The sequence below is a fragment of the Onychostoma macrolepis genome, chromosome 21 (assembly GCF_012432095.1).
Source record: "Onychostoma macrolepis isolate SWU-2019 chromosome 21, ASM1243209v1, whole genome shotgun sequence".
NCBI lineage: Eukaryota > Metazoa > Chordata > Actinopteri > Cypriniformes > Cyprinidae > Onychostoma > Onychostoma macrolepis.
In genome coordinates this window covers 2,620,990-2,638,907 of record NC_081175.1, presented here as the reverse complement: position 1 = coordinate 2,638,907, position 17,918 = coordinate 2,620,990, and the positions used below count along the sequence as shown (strand labels likewise).

At 36.1% G+C, this 17,918-nt stretch overlaps 1 protein-coding gene across 11 annotated transcripts in view; it reads left to right on the top strand.

The window, feature by feature from the left end:
- The window catches only part of rapgef6 (Rap guanine nucleotide exchange factor (GEF) 6), a 101,744-nt gene that overhangs the window by 53,099 nt on the left and 30,727 nt on the right, over positions 1-17,918 (top strand). For all 11 annotated transcript variants that reach the window (XM_058757667.1, XM_058757661.1, XM_058757663.1 and 8 more), the window contains 9 exons: positions 1,722-1,850; positions 4,086-4,263; positions 5,557-5,693; positions 6,915-7,073; positions 9,223-9,375; positions 12,735-12,899; positions 12,997-13,104; positions 14,148-14,351; positions 14,441-14,549. In XM_058757667.1, coding sequence (XP_058613650.1) covers positions 1,722-1,850; positions 4,086-4,263; positions 5,557-5,693; positions 6,915-7,073; positions 9,223-9,375; positions 12,735-12,899; positions 12,997-13,104; positions 14,148-14,351; positions 14,441-14,549 — 1,342 coding nt within the window. The remainder of the gene's footprint in view (positions 1-1,721; positions 1,851-4,085; positions 4,264-5,556; positions 5,694-6,914; positions 7,074-9,222; positions 9,376-12,734; positions 12,900-12,996; positions 13,105-14,147; positions 14,352-14,440; positions 14,550-17,918) is intronic.

The window sequence follows — 17,918 nt, the reverse complement described above, 5'->3', positions numbered from 1 at the left end:
ACTCTATGCCCTGGATATTGTTTTCACTGGCATTTTACCTTTCATGAGGGCATTTTTAAATCTAATACTAGACCATCACTATCATCAAACATATAAGATGGTAGAAAACACAGCGGGCATCGCACACACATCGTCCTGTTGAAGTGATGGTCAGTCTGAATGTTGTCTAGTCTAGACGTGAGTGCGGTGGGACGCATGAATAATTCAGTGGAGTTCCCACAAGGACAACGTCTCTCAGCACCCCCGAGTTATGTCCCATAAATCCTCCTCATAAAAACATCTCTTTCTTCTAAATTAGCCGCAGTATGTGTATCTTTGAGTTTTACAGTGAGGCTCAAACACACTGTTTATGTGAATACCATGCATTTCCATCCAGGTGAGCGTGCATCAGTGCGTCAGTGGTTTGTGAATCCTGGAGTCTGGCTGATGTGGGGCAGGAGGCAGCGTGCATTCATATTTAATCTCCCGGCATCATTAATTGAGGCGCGGGGGAGAGACCCTCGTGTGAGCGAGCACAGTACGACTGCAGCAATTAGCAGTGCCTCTCGTTTGCCCTTATGCCACAGTTACGAATCACGGATGCCCTTTACACAGCTGTCCGGCTCATTCACAGGATGAAAGGCCTGACGCACCAGCGCTCTCATCAACAGCTCCTCTGTTTAACTCTTGTTCGACTACGTGATGACTTTACATGGAAAAATCTAAGAAAAGATGATAAATATTTGCATTTGTAACACATCTTAAGGTTTGTGGGCAGAGCAGTACACACCACAAGTGCTCAGGCTATTTTATGGTACGCATTTTATTCAAAACCTTTCCGGTCTGTGTGTTGCTTCTCTCCCCTGCTATAAATGGAAAGCGCTAAAACAGCTTCAGATGATGGTGGTTATTTTAACAACAGTTGCATAGAAACACAGTGAAACACGGACAGGAAACGAATTACTTTTGCATAAATGATTTTTATCTGTCAGACATATAACAGTTCTAATATACCTGGTTTGTGACTAAATCTACATATAGCATGATTAATCAGCATGTTAAGAGCATTTCAAAGTAAACAATGTTATTCTTAGAATTATTTGCAGATGGCAAGGAAAGACAACTGAAATTTTGAAATTACTTGTTAACTTTGTTTTCTATTCATGATGAGAGCATTTTGATTATTATGTACATTGTTTGTTTTTAGTTATATTTTAAGCAAAACATAGAAACGACTTCAAATTTCAAGAAAAAAAACCCTGAAGCTCCATACAGTATCTTTTCTCAGTCACACGGGTATCGAAATATATAAATAATAATATCCTGATTAAACGTCTGATCTTAGCTTTTAATATTCATATCTAATTGGGCTTAACTGATGAAACTTCAGTTGCTTTGGCTCTTGGGGCCCAATATCCTCATCTTTGATGTTTAGTATTTTTCATTTTACAAAGCATTGTTGCCCAGATGGAAATTTATAACTTTTCCTAAACAGTATTGTTCATACCTCTGCTGGAAATATAGAGACCGGACCTCTTGAAACTTAAATTAAATACCCCAGCTTTAAAGAAGTCGTTTAGAGTTGTTTTCTCTCTGTGTCTTTAAGTTGTCTTATGTTTTTTTTTTAAGTTGCCGTATTTTCCTCACTCACATTCAGAGGCAGAGAGACAGGTCATTCATGAGCTTCATTATAAACGATGTCCTCAATTCAACATTTCTCACTTCCTGTCTTGTCTGCACAGCTTCCTGGTGACCTCAGCAAGATGCATCTGACAGACCACCCCCACCAGCAGATGCACATGCCGCCCAGCCAATCAGGATGCAGCATCGCCAGTGACTCGGGGAGCAGCAGCCTATCAGACATCTACCAGGTACGGCCACTTCTTCTCCTGATCGCCTGAAGAGCGCTCAGTGCTCAAAAACTTGATTCTGAGTCAAAGTTTGAAAGTATGGGAAACTTTTTCTGTGAACATTTTTGATTGATCAAACAAATGATTAAATCAGTATTTTGAACTGACAGTTCAAAGTATCTAAATTGTGGAAACAGAATTTCCCATACGGCAAAATTTTTTAAATGTCTAATTTAAAATATACAAAAATGGCCAAAAATATATTTGCTAAAATATAATTAAAAAATATTTACGTGAACATATTTTGTACCAATATATAAATATTTACTATTTTTTGTATTTTAAAAAAAATATATGGCAACACTTTACAATCTGTCATTCGTTAACATTAGTTAATGTATTAATTAACATGAACAAACAATGAACACTACATTTATTACACTCTTTATTAATCTTTGTTAATGTTAGTTCATAAAAATACAGTCGTTCATAGTACATGTTAGTTCACAGTGCATTAACTAATGCTAACAAACACAACTTGTGATTTCAATAATGCATTAGTAAATGCTGAACATTAACTATTTGTTGTCTGTAACACGCAAAGAACAAATGACACATTTGAATAAAAATAAATAATGGGTAATTGTGCCATATGTGTTTTAATTCAATCAGCATTTTTGTTGGGAAAGTTTAAATGAAAAGAAGCTGTTAAAATGACAGTTTATCGCATATCAATTCGAGTCTCTATATGAAACACACAGAAGGTGCTGGGGACACGCTACTGAGTTTTGGTTCCTCTCTGACTTTCTCAGTAATATGTGCGTTTTCTTTCCTTCCTGTCTCAACTGCAGCTCTGCTATCTGTCTTTCCTTTCATACATATTTTTTTTGACCGATGATCATAGATTAGTGACTGATCTGATCAGTTATAAATCATAAATAAATGGCTTATATAAAGGTTTGTGTTTTGGCCAATGCTGATGTGTGATGTATGAGCAGGGTTCTGATGGTCATAAAAAATACATTCTAAGGATGACTTTAAATGGACATTTGTTTGACATGGTGTTCATTCAAAAACCAGTAAAAATGTGAAAACATGCTTTGACAAGCTATCAGTACATTTTGATTCTGCATGAGCATCATCATCTGATGCTGATATCTTGAAATGGTCAAGACTGATTCATCAGCTGAACCAATACTGTGTTTGATTTGATGAACGATAGTCAGTTCACAAATCAGTACGGTTTAATGCACAATGCTGAATAAATCACAAATCAATACAATCATGATACTAAACAAAGTGTTCAAATGGAATGAACCATTCCAATGCTTGTAAATCTTACCAATCTGGATTTTTCAATGAAGTACACAATGAGGAATTAGATTTCCACTGACAAAAAAAAGGGAAATTTTCATAATTCTGCTCGTCTGAAAATACTGAATGATGTCAGACATATTTGCACATTCACTGATTATATGCAAATGTATTTTAAATGCATTTTAATGGCATAATGCAAGCCATGATTTAATTACTGGTGAAATCAGATATTTGGCAACACCAACAAGACCTGTTTGAATACTCACAGTGAATAAGAGGTTTATGGTTTGTATGATTAAATATGAATCAGATGATTATTGAAAGGGAAGATGCATTAGGAGTGTGTTGACTCCCTCTGGTGTTCAAATGTTTTGTTGGTCAGACAAAACAATGAGAGATGTGGGAAAAAAAACCTACTCTGTGTGTTATATATCGCATTGTTCACATGCATGATGTGCATTTACATTGCATTTTTACACTTCTGACTGTTTATAGGTTTGGATGAAAGAACACAGGTAAAAGATTTAATGAAACTTAATAAATGAAAGGTTGATGTCAGTTCCAGAACAGCTTCTTCAGGTGTTACACACAATTCATCTTCATTACACACATGCACTACAAGCCAGTAAACACACGACAGACACAGTGCTATGAGATGCAGTTTGCTCTGAATGTCACTGATATTAATATCTGCAGCGCTGCACATGCGGCTCATGACAGGAAAGCATGCAAACGCAGCGCCTGATTTTGCATCCAAAGCTTGAATCAGTCAACCTCTTGCAGGTTTCTCAAGTCCCTTTTTAGCAGAGATTACATTGATATTAATGAGAAAGGAAGTGCTGAATAGCAGTGAAAGCAGGAGTCCAGTGGGACACAAGCCTTGTGATTTCCTTTCCTAAAACTGAGCAGCCGCAATCAATGCTGTTTGTTCCTGCGCAGGCCACCGAGAGCGAGATGGGTGACGTGGATCTGTCCGGCCTCCCCGAAGCTCCTGTGGACTCTGAGGAAGAGGAGGAGGATGAAGATATTGAGCGCTCCTCGGAGGCTCTTCTGGGCAGAGATCTGGTGCGAGAGTGTCTAGAGAAGGATGCGGTGGATCGGACCGATGACGACATCGGTAAAACGCTTGGTTGTTGATGAAAGAGAATAGGCAACAGGGTTTCTGCAGGTCTTAAGTTGATATTCGGTTCACATTCACCGTTCCACAAATTAAGGCCTAAAAAGGTCTTAAATCAGAGGACAAATTCTCAGATTGATAAAGTCGTGGCAATAAATGCTGCATGCATTGCTAAAAATTAACATCCATTAAATGAATGTCTTCTTCAGTATTTTTGCATTGTTAATATCTAAACATCCTTTAAATCGAGATGCATTTACTTGAGATGCATGATATGAAGTCTTGTTTTTTGAGAAATGTAGAAGCCTCTTCTGCTCATCAAGGCTGCATTTATTTGATCAAAAATACAGAAAATATTGTAATATTGTGAAATATTATTGCATTTTAAAATAACAGTTTTCTATTTAAATATACTTTAAAATATAATTTATTTCTGTGATGCAAAGCTGAATTTTCATCAGCATCGTTACTTCAGTCTTCAGTGTCAAATAATCCTTCAGAAATCATTCTAATATGTTGATTTATTATCAATGTTGGAAACAGTTGTGCTGCTTAATATATATATATATATATTTTTGGAAACTGATACTTTTTTCAGGATTCTTTGATGAATAAAAAGTTAAAAAGAACAGCATTTATTCAAAATAGAAATATTTTGTAACAATATACACTACCGTTTAAAAGTTGGGGGTCAGTGAATTTTTTTTCTTTCTTTTTTTGAAATAAATTAACAGCAAGGATGTGTTAAATTGATAAAAAGTGAAAGTTAAGACTTATATTGTTAGAAAATAATTTACTCCTATTATTAATAATTTATTAATTATAATTTATTATTAATATATTTTTATTAAGTTTTAAGATTTTTTAATAAAAAATGAATTAAAAAATAATAGAGATCAGTAGGAAGTTGTGTTTTCAAACTTTGAAGTATTACTAATTCAGCTCATTGCCTACTCTTTATACATTTATATTTGGAGAACATTGACGAATTGTGTTACCTTCAAATGATTCCTCAAATTTTGGTCTTAAAAAGCTCTTTAAAAGGTTGTACATTTACTTTCATGAAACCTGCAGAAACCCTGTTTAGTGCTCTTGCTTACTGGAATCAAAAATGTGTTTGAAAATCAGGGTAAAGAGGGTTGCACATAATTGTCAAGAAAAATGTTACAATGCCAAATAGTGTAATGCTAACGGAGTTCATTTACTTCATACACATCACTTCTTGTTATTTTTAGTCCAAATGAAAAGCAAGCACCACACCCATCAACATCTCTCTCTCATCTCTCTCTACAGAGCAGCTCCTGGAGTTCATGCATCAGCTGCCGGCTTTTGCTAACATGACCATGTCCGTCAGGAGGGAGCTGTGTCGGGTCATGATGTTCGAGGTGGTGGAACACGAAAACACCATCATTCTTCAGGACAAACAGGAGGTAGAGACATGCCGTGTCAGCATCACTAGTAGGGCTGGAAGAATCGATTCTATTACCATTCGCACGCTTTTATGAATTCGATTTAAGCCTTGTTTAAATGCAAATGTATGGCATAAAAGCAAATTGACGTCTATATGATCTTACACACACAGTCATGAGCCCCAAAACGGACAAAACATGGATCTGTGATGATCTGACGTTCCTTTGTTCAGAGATCTGGACTATTGTTTTAGACATGGTCGGTTTATTTTTACAGCACATTTCGTGATTAAGAGAAAGAAGAGAATCATTTAAGAAAGCACAAATGATTCATGAAGACAACAGTAGAAGGAGTTGTTGGTGACAATCCAGCCCTCTAAAGAGCATGGTGTGTGTGTGTGTTTTTGAGGCTGAGCAGTCTGTCATGAAACAGAGTAATTATGTTAGATGTCGGACCACATGAAGACACTTTGAAGCACGTTATAAATGAGCTTAAAGAAGAGCTGAGAGGGGAAACGCACAGAGACATTTAGCCGTGTTATTTGTGTGTGGGCTACTGTGAAGGTCAACAAGACAAACACACTTCTGTGTGGATGAGAAGGAGACAGAAACACAGAAAAAAAACAGTGGGAGCAAAGGTCAAGATATTGCAGCGGATTCACACACACACATTTTCACATGAACAGAGCCACTTCACCTTTTCAGTCTGGGCGATATGGCCAAAAATATTATCGCAATATTTATTTCCATATCATACAATATCGATATTAAAATAAACTGTTCACAGTTAAACTCCACAGAGCTTCCTTTTAATTTAGGGCTGTTTTATTTTCCCCTAAATTCTGTTTTCCCTTCTATTTTTTACTGGATGATTCAATACAAAATTAAATGCATTAATAAAACTTTAACAATATAATCTTTAAAATGTAATGAAAATAGAATTTACAACAAACATTGCATTTTTATTTTTTGTCAAATAAAATGCTGCAGAACAAAACTGTATAACTGTAAAAGTTACAAACAGACACACACTGACTGCTGTTATCGCATTTATTTCTGCTGTTAGATGAATCCTTATCGAGTAAAAATGTCTAGAGCTTGTCATCGTTATTATTGTTGATCCCTGGAATGCCATCTCAACTGTTGTTCACCACAATACCAGCGTCTGTAACAACAGATCTGACATGCATAAAACTCATTTGACGTCTGTGGTGTGATCATAGTGCACTGTTGTGTTTGCAGCTGGACCTGTGGTACGTGATCCTGAATGGTGCTGTGGAGATCAGCTATGGAGACGGCCGAACAGAGATCCTGTGCATGGGCAACAGCTTCGGGATCGCACCGTCTCTAGACAGACAGTTCATGAATGGGGTTGTGTGCACTAAAGGAGATGACTGCCAGGTGAGAGCATGTATGCAAGTTCATTTCTGCCAAGTAAGAAGAAAATCATGCTTTGGTAAATCATAATTATTGAATTAAGAAAGTCATTATGACGCAAGTCAGAATTATGAAATAAATTTGAAATTATGATATACTGTGTCACATAATTATAAGATAAATTATTAGAAATCGTTAGAAAAAAGACAAAAGTATGACAAAAATTTGAAATTATGAAATTTAAAAATGCAAAAAATGTAGACGTACTAAGTTATATACACATACATAAATTATAAATAAATTATATTATTGTACTTTGAGATATAATTATCTTTTAATTATAAGATAAATTAAAATTTGAAATTATGAGATACTATGTATCAATTAGGAGATAAAAAAATCTAAACTATGACATTAATTTGTAATTATGAGATAAAGCTGAAATTATAACATACTATTTCATAATTCTGAAATAAGTAGAAATTATGAAATTATATTACTATATATACATATGTATATTATGATAAATTATATCAATGTACTAAGAGATAATTATTTTATATTATATCTTATATTATGAGATAAATTCCAAATCATGACAAACTATGTCATAATTATAAGATAAATTCAAAATGATGAAATACTATGTATTAATTATGAGATAAAAAGTCAAAATGATGACATATTAAAGGGATAGTTCACCCAAAAATAAAAATTCTGTCATTAATTGCTCACCCTCATGTCGTTTCAAACCCGTAAGACCTTCGTTCAGCTTCGCAACACAAATTAAGATATTTTTGATGAAATCCGAGAGCTCTCAGACCCTCTATAGACAGCAAGGGTCCTAACACGATCAAGGCTCAGAAACGTAGTAATGTAGTCTTGCTGGTTTGGAACGACATGAGGGTGAGTCATTAATGACAGAATTTTCATTTTTGGGTGAACTATCCCTTTAAAGTCATAATTGAGATAAAGCTGAAAACATAATTATGAGATAAAAAAGTAACAATTATGGGATAAAAGACAAAATTATGACAAAGTCGAAACTAAAATATAGTTGTAATTATGAAATATAAAATTGAATTTAAGACAAAAAGTTATGACAAAAATACAATAGGAGGGAGGATATTTTGAAAGCCATCGGGGTCCAAACAGCTTTGACATTTGGAACAACATGAAGGTGAATGTATTTTTGGGTGAACTATCCCTTTAATGTGCAGCACAAACCGCTTGTGTGAACTTCTCATTAGTCTGCATCACAACGCGCAAGTTAAAACTCTCTCACGGAGTGCCAGTTTCACAAACCCTCGCAGTTTCCCTCTACAGCCTCGTGACGCACCTTTCTTGTTGAAATCGGTGTGCAGAAGTACTAACCTGAATGATTTCTCCCTGGAAACATTTCGAAGAAGCTGCATGCTAAAATCTTCGCTTAATCACTTAATAGCTTAGTGTAAGGAACTGACTGAGAGTCAAATAATAAACAAGGTCATGGGTTCAATTCCCAGGGAATGCATGAACCAATAAAAACGTATACCTTGAATGCAATGCAAGTAGCTTTGCATGAAAGTGTCTGTTAAATGCATAAACGTAACGTTCTTTCTAATGACGCATTCAATTGCATGCCACATTACATGAAACACATGTAATAAGCGATATATTTTTTAATTCAAAGTCAGGTTGTTTGCATCACTGTATATAACTGTCATGAAACGTACATCTCATCTCAAACATTTTGACATTGACTAGTGCTGGTTTTCAACTTAACAACCAACAGATCAGTGTCTAATGAAGTCCAAGAGATAGGAATATTAAGTGTTGTGGGACAGTTTATCCACATCTGATTATTGGGTGGTTGTCCCTTTAAATGTCTGCGTACTCGCACTTAATTTGGTTCAATCAGAGTTGGGAGTGAGCAGTGTTATCACTGACATATCACACAGGGTCCAGATGCAAATGCCTCCTGATATAGCAACACTGCTGATTCCCTAAAATAAAGTCTCCACCTCAACTTCCTCTTACGCCGTGAGTCCGGAGCTCACACACATCCTCTTACACACGTTGCACTGAGCGCGCTCCACTCATGAGTTGGTGCTATGAGTATCCGTGTGTGGTGCAGACTAATCTCCTGCTCTACTGTCAGTTCATTGCTCTTCCTCATGTTGTTGTGGACCAGTTTGTGTGCATCGCACAAGAGGACTACTGCCGCATCCTCAACCATGTGGAGAAGAACACACACAAGGTGGAGGAGGAGGGCGAGATCGTCATGGTGAAGGAGCACCGAGAGCTGGACCGCAGCGGCACCAGGAAGGGCCACATCGTCATTAAGGTGAGGAAGAGTCACTGAAGTTTAGAATCAATCATTGCTTTGGGCTGCTGTTGTAGGATTTTGTCAGCAGTCAGTTTAATGCTGGTCAAAAGGATGTGGCAAAAACAACAAATGATGACCGATTTGAAAAAGAAGCATCACATTGAGACACTGACCCAATGTAAAGCCTTGTTTTATTCCTATCTCTTTTCTGAAGTTTTTTAATAGATGGGTTTGTTCATATATCCTTCATCTGATGTATATAACATGTTATTCCTAAAAACATGATTAGGATTTATTTTTTTCGCTCTATGGAAAGTATTTTCTGATTTATGGAGTGATAAATAGATTAATCCAAAATCCTCTCTGCAAATCACTCGCTGCTCTTGATTAAACTACTGTTTATTTGCATCTTTGTTCTTATTTTTAATATCAAAGATAAAATAAAAACAGCTATATTGTGATTAATAATATAGTAATTATTAATAAGAAAAGAATTGGAGGAACGTTGCTTGGTGATTTTGCTTTGGAATCTTTAACTCGATTTTTCTCAAAATCAGATCTGCTGCCTCTATTGCCTTCAAACGGCTGTAGCTCAGTCATTTTTTTTTATCTGATTCCAACAAGTCATATATCATTTTGAAGGTATTTTAATGGAGAATGTGAAAATAAAAAGAACTCATTTTTGAAAATTTGCACATTCCGACTCATTTCGCCAGAACGGGTCACATATGTCAACAAAATCAAGCAAGAACTTTGAACCTGGTTTTTTTATCCAATATTCAGATTTCTGTTCTGGAAATGTATGCAAGTTAGTGCATACATGATTTAACTGGATAAAGTCAACTTTACACACACACACACACACACACACATATATATATATATATATATATATATATATATTTATTTATTTATTTTTTTAAATTTTATTGTAATAAAGGCATGGAAGATAACATGAAAACATTCATAAAAAAATAAATTTTTATATCTTAGCTCCCTACCCCCACCCCTAAAGCATCCAAAAATTCAATTATACAGGTAAAGAAGTTTTTATACAAAGGCTAAGATAGACATATCCACATATTTTCACATACAAAAGTGCATATATACATACATCAGTCAGTAGAGTGAGAGGTATTTGTTGCCTGTGCCGATATTTGGTTATTTTCCAGAAACTGTATAAACAAATCCCAAATTTTATGGTAGTCCTTTAGCTTGCCCTTTATACTGTAGGTTATTCTTTCCAATAGAATATAATGTGCCAAATCTTTCAACCAATGGTCAATGGATGGACCTTCTATGTTCTTCCAGTAGAACGCTATCAGACGTCTTGCAATAACTAAACAAATGTCTATCATTTTAGTGTGATAACCTGGTAATGATAAACTTACATAAACCCAAAGCACACATTTCAGAGGTAACTGGAATTGGTTTTGAAATAATTAAGGAAATTAGTGTTATCAGTTTTTGCCAGAATGACTTGATCACCTCACATTCCCAGATACGATGAAAGAATGTTCCCTTATGTTTTTGGCATTTAAAACACATATCTGGGATGTTTGGGTTAAACTTATTTAATTTTTCAGGTGTGACATAAGTACCCAGTTATATTGGATCAGTTTAAATCTAGTATTAATTGATAAATTCTGGGCTTTACTCCTTTACATATTTAAACATGACAATTCGAAAAACTTGTTATACAAATTAATATGTTGTGATTAATCAGCTGGGGAAGTATGGTGAAGTCTGTTAGTTTTAAAATGTTACCCTGTTGACCTGTGGTAGCTCGGGTTTCTGTGCGAGTTAAACTAGCCTGGACTTTGCAGCCTGAGCATTTCCCATTTGTCTCGTATGAAGACAAGCAGTGCTTCCCATCACCCATCAGATCTGTGGAGGCAGGTTCGGTTTCAGGCCGGCTGCTGTCGGTTTCTGATCCTCTGGAGAACGGCTGCTCTTTGTGATGTCTGCATCAGTCACGAGCAGTGCTGTGTTGTAGCTCATTACATGTAATCTGATTTTTAAAAATTAAGTACTCTTAAATAGAGTATATTGCATTTTAAAATGCTCATAATCAGATTACAGTCATTTTTTTATGGATTACATTCCCTTAAATTTTCCTTTGTAAAAATCCTACTGTGTGTTATACCATTTATCTTGAATTATAGTCACAAATGTTAAAAACACTGGTGATGTATAGCTGTGGAACACAATCAATGACTCATCATCATATCCAGTGACCTTCAGTAACTGTTGATTCTGGAAGTCTGGACCAAAATATATCAGACCTGAGCGTGTAATGTCATTGCTGTTTTCATGTTTATTAATATTTATTCATGTAATGCAGGGATTCCCAAACGTTTTTGTCAGCCAAACCATTAAAATAGAATATTTACTTGAAATATCTCAGAGGAAGTTAATATTCCAATAATTTAACAATTTGCATGTTTACAGTTCTCTGATGTCGGTTAATGGTCACATTGACGTGCAGGAAAACAAATATGTGACCCTGGACCACAAAAGCAGTCTTAAGTCGCTGGGGTATATTTTTAGCAATAGTCAAAAATACGGCTATTGTACGGGTCAAATTATCCATTTTTATTTTATGCCAAAAATCATTAGGATATTAAGTAAAGATCATGTTCCATGAAGATATTTAGTGAATTTCCTACCGTAATTATATCAAAACTTAATTTTTGATCAGTAATATGCATAGCTAAGAACTTCATTTGGACAACTTTAAAGGTGATTTTCTCAATATTTTGATTTTTTTGCACCCTCAGATTCCAGATTTTCAAATAGTTGTATCTCCGCCAAATATTGTCAGATCCTAACAAACCATACATCAATGGAAAGCTTATTTATGTATAATGTATAAACTTATGTATAAACCTCAAAAAAACACTTATGACTGGTTTTGTGGTCCAGGGTCACATATAACATTAGTGTTGAAGTGTTATTATTTTTATTTTACATTTTTATGATGTTTTTAATCAACTCACAAACCCACCGCAGTTCTTGCATTAAGCCAGTTTGGGAAACCCCCGGCGTAATGTAATGCTTAATGCATTTTATGATGTTGATATAAAAAAATGGCTTTGCTTTTTTATGTCAATGTTTCATTTAATAGTAAGTTTAAAACAAGTTAGATAAAAAAGTAATCTAAAAAGTAGTCAGAATACATTCCCTAAAATGAGTAACCTAGATTACGTTACTAACTACAAGTTTCATCATGTAATTTGTAATCAGTAACGAACTACGATTTGTAAGTAATCTACCCAGCACTGTAACAGACCCTAGCAATGCCCTAGCAACTGCATAGGAAGGTTCCTATCTGCATGCATGCTCTCTATCATGTGCACTTGTGTTGTTTGTATCAGGGCACTCCTGAGCGACTGATCATGCACCTGGTGGAGGAGCCATCAGTGGTGGATCCCACTTACATCGAGGACTTCCTCCTAACGTACCGCACCTTCCTGTCCAGCCCCATGGAAGTGGGCAAGAAACTTCTGGAATGGTTCAAAGTGGACAGTCTCAGAGACACGGTCAGTATGTGTGTGCATCAGTCTTTCTGTTTCTTACAGTGTTGTTTTTGTGGTAAATAATGGATTGCATGTCTTGACATATTTTGGGATCTTGCAGGTGACGAGAATCGTGTTGTTGTGGGTAAACAATCATTTTAACGACTTTGAAGGCGATCCGGTCATGACTCAGTTCCTGGAGGACTTTGAGAAGTTACTGGACTCTTCGGTGAGTGTTGACATTAGACAAACCCGGACTGATTCAATAAAACAGGGTTCCTACGTTCGAGAAAAACATGGAAATATCAGGCATTTCTAAAATAGTGATTTCTAGACCTGGAAATCCTTGTGAAAAAGAAGTAGCATGCTTTAAAAAAAAAAGAGCACTCTGATATAAGAATGAATGTCACTTTAGTTAAATGGTTAAATGAAAATGTATTATAGTTTATATACTGCATTTATATTAAATACAGTTAGTTACTTTTTGACCCATTTAAGTAGGACTTAAGTACATCTTCGTTATATATATGTAATTTCATAATTATTTCTATTATTGTTTTTGAAATATGGTTAAAGTGTACTGCTGAATGTACTGACAAACATATGATTAGCCCCTGTTATGAAATAATCTGTAATGTCATTTAAATATATTTGTAATTATGCATTTGTAATGATTAAGTCGCAATTTAGTACATTTAAAACTAGCGCTATCAAACGATTAATCGCGATTAATCACATCCAAAGTAAAAGTGTTTGTTTACATAATACATGCACATTTATTATGTATATATAAATACACACACATACAGCATATATTTAGAAAATATTTATATGTATTTATATGTATATATTCATATAATTTATATTATATATAAATATATTTAAAATATAAACATAACATTTTTCTTAAATATGTACAGTACATGCATGTGTGTGCATACATAATAAATATACACAGTGCACACTCATATATTACGTAAACAGAAACTTTTATTTTGAATGCGATTAATCGCGATTAATGCCAGCATTAATTGACAGCACTATTTAAAACAATAATTTTAGAATGTTAGTCAACACATCAAAATAAGCGTACTTCTTTAAAGCACAACAAAAGATTATTAAAACCCCTTAAGGCATGATATTTCACTCAGTGGCCATCTTCAAAACGTCTCTCAGGCAGCTATATCAGTATCAGAATATTTACAGATTATGAATATATGTACATTATCGGATTTATTTCTGAAATATGCATTTCATTGAATTGTGTCTCAGAAAATGAAGGGTCATCTGCGTCTGCTGAACATCGCGTGTGCTGCTAAAGCCAAGTGTCGTCAGATCACTCTGCAGAAGCCATCCAGAGAGTCTCCGCTGTTCTTCACGGTTCAGGGCGGCAGCGAGCGGAGCTTCGGCATCTTCGTCGAGACTGTGGAGGGGGCCAGTAAAGCGGCAGAAGCAGGGCTCAAGCGTGGAGATCAGGTACAGATTACAGGAACGCGCTCTGCACTGAACAACACTTAACATATAAATATTTCAGCATGAACACATTGCGCCTCGTCTGTCCTCAGATCATGGAGATCAATGGGCAGAACTTTGAGAACATCTCGTACTCCAAAGCCATGGATATCTTGAAGAACAACACACACCTCTCTCTTACCGTGAAGACCAACATCTTCGGTATGTCACAGAACATACAGATCGTTCTTATATCACAGTACTGCTTCTTGCTGAATGGCTGACAGGTGTCATTAGGTGTTGAAGTAGTTTCCTGATCTGCGTTTCTTGTTTCTTGAATTCGAGAAAATGACAAGTTGCCCGTGGATAGGATTCTTTCAGTCATTTTGTGGAAGCACCTTGACGTCATCTAGTCTGATAGATAAGTAGCTGTTTCCATCTGAGCTGCTCATTTAATTCAATGCAAAAAAAAAACTGAAGCACTACAAAATTTCAGAAAAACATTTGGCGAATAAAGCAACGTTTCCACCCCATGTGTGCAAAAGATTAAAATGATCACTTATGACAATGAAAGTTGAAAGTGCTGTTGTATTAAACACAATAAATGACGAAAATGCTTAATAGTCTTAGTCACATTTTAGTCATTTGAGTCTTTCATAGTTTTAGTTGACGAAAAGTCATTGCATTCTTGTCAACTTTTAGTCATTACTTTTAGTCAAACTGCAGTTACCAACATTTATTTTGGTAGCCATTTTATATGTAAATGGCTTTGGCTCGGACATTTCTCCACAGCATCGTTTGAGGTGCCCTCTCAGACTCACATGACTTTGATATGCATCTTGCAACTTATTCAGTAAATTTGATTCTGTTGCAGTTTCAGTGCAATTCCATGTTTGCTTATCAAATAAATCATTTATCTGCTTCAAGCGAGCACATACATGCCAATGCACATTTTAGAAATTGTATCTCCATTCAGCATTTTATGACAAAATATCAAAATTCTAATAAAATCTGTAGATGGAAACAACAGCTGTTACCATGCAGACACATGGAGATGCACACACACCCCTGACTGTAACATCTGCTTTTTTTTTTTAATCATATTTTTATTAATACTTTTATTAATCACTTACTCTAGCTTGGACAAACCGACCAACATTTAAATATGTCCCCCTATTATGGTCTTAAAGGTTCCTAATTTAGTTTTAGAGGACTCCTACATTAGGTTTACATGCACCCGAGGTTAAACAACACTTTATTTTCTCGTAATATGCATTGCAGCATCACCTCTGTTCTCATGGTGCCTGAAACTATCTGTTCAAGGATCAATGTAAAAATAAATTTAACCACTGACTCTTCACATCCTCATCCTTCATCCTGCAAAGTGGTTTTGCTTTCGCAGCACAGAAAACAACGTCTTCTAGACATGACAATGACACAATCACTGACGACTCGTTTCAGGCAGTTCAGTATCGATTCTTTATTTTGGAAGACAATAACTCCTTTTATCATGCACTTTCATCTTTGAAACTATGCAGACCTTTTACATTCACAGACAGAATGGTAAATATCTGAAAGGTAACATCCAAAAAAGTATAAAGGGGCACTTTATTAGAACAAAACCACCAACATTTAAATCTCTTAATTTTCTTGGAATGCTTAAACGTGTCCTAATTATGTGCTAGACAACATTATAAATACAATATAGCTAGATAAACCCGGCGGATCACTCGTATCACCGTTAAATATCGTCATATCACCTAGCACTAAAACTCGCTCTGAAAAAGCACGAAGGCATTATAGACATAACAGTACGACTTTCTGTGAAGCTGCTACAAAACCGTGTGTATTGTGAAAAGCTGTATACAAATACATTTGGTTACACTTTACTTGAAGGACCAATGCTCACTGTTAAATAGTTGCTTATTGGTATTGTTGACCTATGTAATTGTATATGTTATCTAATTGACTGTGATTATGATGTGGGTGGAGTTACATACACAGGTGTGCAATCATTAATAAAATGGCCGCTGCTCTCTTGTGTGAGAGTGCAGGCTAAACGCCAGATAATGTCTGAGTTGTAATCCTTCGTCATGTATGACCGGTTACCTAGCTCTAACTGAGATGGCAGCGCCAACAGGTTATGGGCCCAGTAAAGAGTTTGGGAACCGATGGAATCGTTTATGTTTCGACGGAGAGGAGAAGAATTATGAACTGTGGGAAACGAAGTTCCTGGCACATTTGCGTCTTTTGGGTTTGAAATCCACCATATTGGGTGAAGCCTCTGCCGTGAACGATGAGGATGCGGAGGTGGAAGACAACAGTAAAAATGAAGAGGTATATGCAGTTCTGATCCAATTATTAGACGACAAGAGTATGTCGCTTGTGATGAGAGAGGCTGCTGATGATGGCAAGAAGGCGTTACAGATTTTGAGAGATCACTACGCTGGTAAGGGCAAGCCACGTGTGATAAGTTTGTATACGGAGTTGACATCTCTTCAGAAAGGTGTTAATGAAACCGTTACGGATTATATTATTCGTGCGGAAACCGCAATCACAGCATTGCGGAATGCGGGAGAGACTTTGAGCGATGATTTATTGACTGCCATGATTCTAAAGGGTTTACCCGATACTTTCAAACCATTCTCTATTTTCATTACCCAGAATGATGAAAAACTAACATTTGCTGACTTTAAAGCAAAATTGAGGAGCTATGAAAGCACAGAGAAGTTTGGCACTGCTGGTTCGGGAGAGGACAGCGTAATGAAAATTAAAGGAAGAGACAATTGGAATGTAAGACTCACCTGTTACAATTGTGGACGGAAAGGTCACAAAGCCGCGGAGTGCACGGTGGTTGTTGAGGAGCGCGGGGAACGGAGACAATGGTGTAGTTTCTGTAAAAGCACCTCACATAAAGACGTGCACTGTCGTCGAAGAAAGCGGGATAAAGTGAAGCAAATGATGGATGAAGAGGAGGATCACACATTTGCGTTTATGGTGGAGCAGGTGAATAAAGTCCAGATTGGTGGGGAGGAAATGAAAGGTATCATGGTGGATTCTGGAGCTACTAAACACATCGTTACGGACATTGAGAAGTTCGTGGATTTCGACTCAAGTTTCAAGCCTCAGAGTCACATTCTGGAGCTGGCTGATGGAGAACGGGCCAGTGGTATCGCGTTGAAGAAAGCTACCGCAAAATTGCGTTTGAGAAATAAACAATGGCAGCATTGTGGACATGATGTTGACTGAGGCACTTTATGTGCCATCATTTTCTCAAGACATCTTTTCCGTCAAAGCGGCAATTTCACACGGAGCGACATTAATCTTCAAAGAGGGACAGAACCGACTCATTCACAAAAATGGTACAACTTTTGATATTCATATGTATGACAGATTGTTTTACTTGAGTACTGTAGCTAATGAGATTGATGAGTGTAACGCGTGCTATGATATTCAGACATGGCATGAAATACTGGGTCATTGTAATTATGATGATGTGTTAAAGTTGGAGAATGTTACAGATGGGATGAAAATTAGAGGTAAAATAGACAGATCCAATTTGAAATGTGAAGTGTGTGTAAAAGGCAAATT